Source organism: Penaeus chinensis, chromosome 19 (genome assembly GCF_019202785.1).
Source record: "Penaeus chinensis breed Huanghai No. 1 chromosome 19, ASM1920278v2, whole genome shotgun sequence".
In the NCBI taxonomy this organism is placed as follows: Eukaryota; Metazoa; Arthropoda; class Malacostraca; order Decapoda; family Penaeidae; genus Penaeus; species Penaeus chinensis.
The window spans coordinates 4678446-4683445 of record NC_061837.1 but is presented as its reverse complement, the minus strand read 5'-3'; the positions used below and the strand labels follow the sequence as shown (position 1 = coordinate 4683445).

Sequence of the window (5000 nt, the reverse complement as noted above, 5' to 3'; positions counted from 1 at the left end):
TTATTTTTAATACTCCTGGCCTTCTTCCTCTTCGCCCTCGCCCTCAGCGGAGTCGAGGCCGACCTCTTCGTAGTCCTTCTCGAGCGCGGCCAAGTCCTCACGGGCCTCGGAGAACTCGCCCTCCTCCATGCCCTCGCCCACGTACCTGGGGGACATTGGGGTTTAAAAATGGCCGGTTTGGGAAGAGTGGTGTGAGAGTTTGTATTTAACAAATTATTATTATTATTGTCATCAACATCATAATCATCATCATCATTATTATTATCATTATTATTATTATTATTATCATTATTATTTTTATTATTATTATTATTACTATTATTGTCATCATCATCATTATCATTATTACTTAAATGATTGGATTAGGAAAAGTGACTTTAAGAGAGAATAGTCCTTAGGAATGGTTGGTTTCGGGAGAGTGATGTTGTTAGTGATTTGTGTTTAGAAATTATTATCATTTCTAAAGAATGGTTTAGAAATGGTGACTTAAGGTGAGACTGTTTCTTGGAGCTGGCTTGAGCATAGTATTCAGCAAATCAGATGCAAATGGTTATATTGCAGTGTGCACCCTGTTCCCTTTTCTTACCTGCTATTCCTCCTACTCATTTGCCCTAATCTATTTTATCGTTCTTACCTTCCTGTCTTTCTCAATTCTCATCCTACTTTACACTTATTCCTTAACTTTATTTACCTTCGTCTTTTCATTCCTATTTTATCATCACTTCTTTATTTCTTTTCCTTTTTTCCTTTCTCACCATTGCTATCCCTATCATTATTTAGGTAAAACATACTCCTACACTCACCAGTGCACGAAAGCCCTCTTGGCATACATAAGGTCGAACTTGTGGTCGAGACGTGCCCAGGCCTCAGCGATGGCGGTGGTGTTGGACAGCATACACACGGCACGAGCTACCTTTGCCAGGTCACCGCCGGGCACCACTGTAGGAGGCTGGTAGTTGATGCCCACCTGGAAAATGAGGATTAATTAGAATGCTGAAGTATGTAGAGTTCGGATTAAAAGGGAATTAATTTCTCGTTGTGTTTGATTTTTTGATTTTGAAGTGCAGGAGAAAAGGGTTAGCTAATATAAAGTAGTCCCCCTGAGAACTCCGGTGGACTAATCAAAGAAAACGCGTACTATAGAGAATAGAGCTCTAACTAAAATATTTTTACATATTGTTTTAAATCATTAATACTTCCTTAGACAAACACTTCATTGTCATATTTGTAATTCATTTGATATACAGTTCATTATTATAATAGGAATTCATTATATACACATACAAACCACCTTCCTTATAACAAATTAAAAAGTTAAATGAACGCCAATCCCACACACCTTGAAACCTGTAGGGCACCAATCCACAAACTGGATGGTCCTCTTGGTCTTGATGGCGGCAATGGCAGCGTTCACGTCCTTGGGTACAACATCACCTCGGTACAGGAGACAACAGGCCATGTACTTGCCGTGACGTGGGTCGCATTTCACCATCTGTGGGAGAGAAGGAAGTGATGTTTTTGTTCTGTTGATTTTCTCTATTTTCTTTCTGTTATCTTTCTTTTCTTTTCTTTTTTCCTTTTCTTTTTCTTTTCTTTTTTTCTTTTTTGCCAGGAGGAGAAGGATGTTTTGTTCTAGAGGAAGGACGTAAAATGATTAGTCTGTTAGAGAGAACAGGCGAGATTATCTTTCTATCTACGGGAAGGATACGTTATATTGAAATATATATAGTTTAAAGCTCCTGTACGAATGGAAAATGATTCTCAAACACTTACTCCAAATTTCGATTCCACTTCCCTTTAACACACAACCTCTCATCAACCCTACCCCTCCCTCACCAGTTCCACCCCACCCTCTCCACCCTCTCTCCCTCCCCCTACCCATCCTCTCCACCCCTCCCCCTTCCTCACCTGGTTAGCAGGCTCGAAGCAAGCGTTGGTGATCTCGGCGACGGAGAGCTGCTCGTGGTAAGCCTTTTCGGCGGAGATGACGGGGGCGTAGGTGACCAGGGGGAAGTGGATCCTGGGGTAGGGCACCAGGTTGGTCTGGAACTCTGTCAGGTCCACGTTAAGGGCGCCGTCGAACCTACGTGAGGGGCAGGCATGTAAGAAGCGGGAATATGTGTGTTGTGTGTGTAGTGGAAGTGAATGTGTGTGTGTGTGTGTGTGTGTGTGTGTGTGTGTGTGTGTGTGTGTGTGTGTGTGTGATTCGAGTGTGTGTGTGTTGCAATGAATCATCTATTGTAGTTCTTTTTGCCTTTAAAGAAACGGAGTTCCTCTCCGCAGAATTCTTTTGAATAATCATTACCTTTTTTTTTTTTTTATCTATGAAGCAAAGCGAACTCAAAAAGGCAAAAGGCAATGCGCAATTCTGACTTATTTATTGAGATTCCATTTATATTATCATTCCTAGCAAAATAAAAATGGTAAACCTTGAAAATAGTAAACATAATGGAGAAGGAGATGAAAGAGAAATATAGAAGGAAGGAATGGAGATGGAATAAAGGAGGTAAATACATACACTTAAAAAAAACAAGAAGGAAAAAAGAACAAGGACACGGAACTATATAAACACATATATAAACTAATGAAAAAACAAACAGAAAACGAAGATATAGTGCACGAAAAAAAAAATGGAGACACTGTACTTTAAAAAAAACGGGAAGAAAAGAGATGGAAAGTGGGAAGAAAGGAGATAGAAAACGGAACATTCCGACCAGACTCGCCACCTGAGAGAAGCGGTGATTGATGACACGATCTGACCAATCAGTCGGTTCAGATTAGTGTAGGTGGGGCGTTCGATGTCCAAGTTCCTGCGGCAGATGTCGTAGATGGCTTCGTTGTCGACCATGAAGGCGCAGTCGGAGTGCTCCAGGGTGGTGTGGGTCGTCAGGATGGAGTTGTAGGGCTCCACAACAGCGGTGGCGACCTGGGTGAAAAGGGAGGGAGGGAGAACATTAGCCATGTGAGGGAGAGAGGCGGAGAGATTGCTCGAGGGAGTGAAGGAGAGAGAAAAAAATGTCAAGTTAGGAAGAGAGACGGAGAGGTTGGTCGATAAGTGAGGGAGAGAGACAGAGAGATTGAAGGAAGAGTGAGGAAGCGAGAGCCTGATAAGGTCAAATGTGTATGGCAAATTGTGAATTTGTATGACATGAGGTTTTGTCTCGTAAACAAATCACGAGAGCGATTAACAAGTTTAAACGTGTGAGAGGGAAGGAGGAAGAAATATGCTAATATATTACGAAAGGAGAGAGAGAACGAAAGAACAATAAAAAAATAGGAAACGAGGTAAAACAAAATCTCGTGAAAAATATCCACACTTTAGAACTCTTACGGCAAATTACAGCAGAATTAGAATTGATTTCGTTTTATTTTTAGCGTAAAGACTTCCCCTTACCCTGCCTTCGGAGCGAATGCAAAACTCAAAACTTAAATACATACCACCGACAAAAAAAAAAAAAAAATGATATTGATTGCGTGACCTAAAAATGAATATTGGCGTGTTCCTCCCGCGTTAATTTTCCCCGAATTAATTTGTGTTCTATTTTTATTATTTTTGTACACTTGTTCCTAGACCCAAATTCGACAGGGGAAAGATTTTGTATTTCCAGGTAAAATCATTATAATGGTGTCCACTTCGTCTGCCCCTCTACCTATACTCAGTCCCCTCTAACCCTCCCTCCCTCCCTTCCCTACCCTACCCTCCCTCCCTCCCTCCCCTCCCCTCCCCTCCCCTCCCCTCCCCTCCCCTCCCACCACCCTTCCCTTCCCACCTTCCTTCCCACCTCCCCTCCCCTCTCCTCCCACCAACCTCCCCACTCCTCCATCCCACCACCCCTCCCCTTCCCACCCCTATCCCCTCCCACCTTCCCCACCTTACCTGAGTGGTGGGATAAATGGCAATGTCCAGCTTGCCGAAATTGACCTCTCCATCACCTATACCCTTTCCCCTCCTTCCCCCTCTATCCTTACCTCCCTCCCTCCCATCCCCCTATTACCCCGACGTTCCCCTATCCCGCCCCTATCCCCCTATCCCCTCCCTCTCCCCGAACCTTACCTGAGGCGCGGGGTAGATGGCGAACTCCAGCTTGCTCTTCTTGCCGTAGTCGACCGAGAGCCTCTCCATCAGCAGGGAGGTGAAGCCGGAGCCAGTGCCGCCGCCGAACGAGTGGAAGATCAGGAAGCCTTGGAGGCCTGTGGGCGGGAGGATGGGCGTGAGTGGGCGTGAGGGAGGGAGTGGGTGGGTGGGGTGAGAGGGAATGGGAGTGAGTTAGAGTGAGTGAGGGAGGGAGGGAAGGAGGGAGGGAGTGGGTGGGTAGGGTAAGAGGGAATGGGAGTGAGTAAGAGTGAGTGGAAATGAGGAAAGAGATAAACAGATAGTACTTAGATAGAAAGATGGACAGAGAAGGAGAAGAAAGAGAAAGAAAGAAATGTAAAAGAGTCTAATTGCACAGGTGTGAGGATAGAGCAAGTCAGCAATCAGGTGGTATGGTTCTCAAATTAGAAGTTATGAGTGTTGAGTTAAAAAAAAAAAAAAAAGTGATCCGCGAAACGATGACTCACAGGGGAGTCCCTAGTTATGAGTCATGAGGAAGTGAGTCGAGTCGAGCAATGAGTCATGAGGAAATAAGAATCGAACTTACCCAGGAGCTTGCCACGAAGGAAGAGAATCGACAAGAGGCTTAATTGCAGAAAATTGCAAAGGGAGACGGAATAAATGCAAGGGTTGGTTGATTGGTGGACGAGAGAGCCCTTTGTGTTCACGGGCCATTAGTAAAACCACCTTGGAATTGCTGTTCTTACTCGGGGAATTGGGTTACAGGAATTCAGGGCGTGCTCAGTTTGAGATGGGAAGAGGGAGGGAGGAAGAGAGGGAGAGGGGAGAGAGAGAGGGGGAGGGAGGAAGAGAGAGAGAGGAAGGAGGGTGGTAGAGAGGGAAGGAGGGTGAGAGAAAGGGAGGGAAAGAGAGAAAATGGGGTGCAAGGAAGAAAAGGGAGAGGTAG

At 44.6% G+C, this 5000-nt stretch overlaps 1 protein-coding gene across 1 annotated transcript in view; it reads right to left on the bottom strand.

Annotated features, from left to right (window-relative positions):
* LOC125035135 (tubulin alpha-1D chain) overlaps positions 1 to 5000 on the bottom strand; it is a 12375-nt gene that overhangs the window by 713 nt on the left and 6662 nt on the right. The window contains exons 4-9 of the mRNA XM_047627323.1: positions 4055 to 4191; positions 2727 to 2926; positions 1909 to 2083; positions 1340 to 1492; positions 804 to 967; positions 1 to 145 (exon numbers count right to left, since the gene is read on the bottom strand). The exon at positions 1 to 145 is cut by the window's left edge and continues 713 nt beyond it. Of these exons, the coding sequence (XP_047483279.1) occupies positions 7 to 145; positions 804 to 967; positions 1340 to 1492; positions 1909 to 2083; positions 2727 to 2926; positions 4055 to 4191 (968 nt within the window). The 3' untranslated portion in view covers positions 1 to 6. The remainder of the gene's footprint in view (positions 146 to 803; positions 968 to 1339; positions 1493 to 1908; positions 2084 to 2726; positions 2927 to 4054; positions 4192 to 5000) is intronic.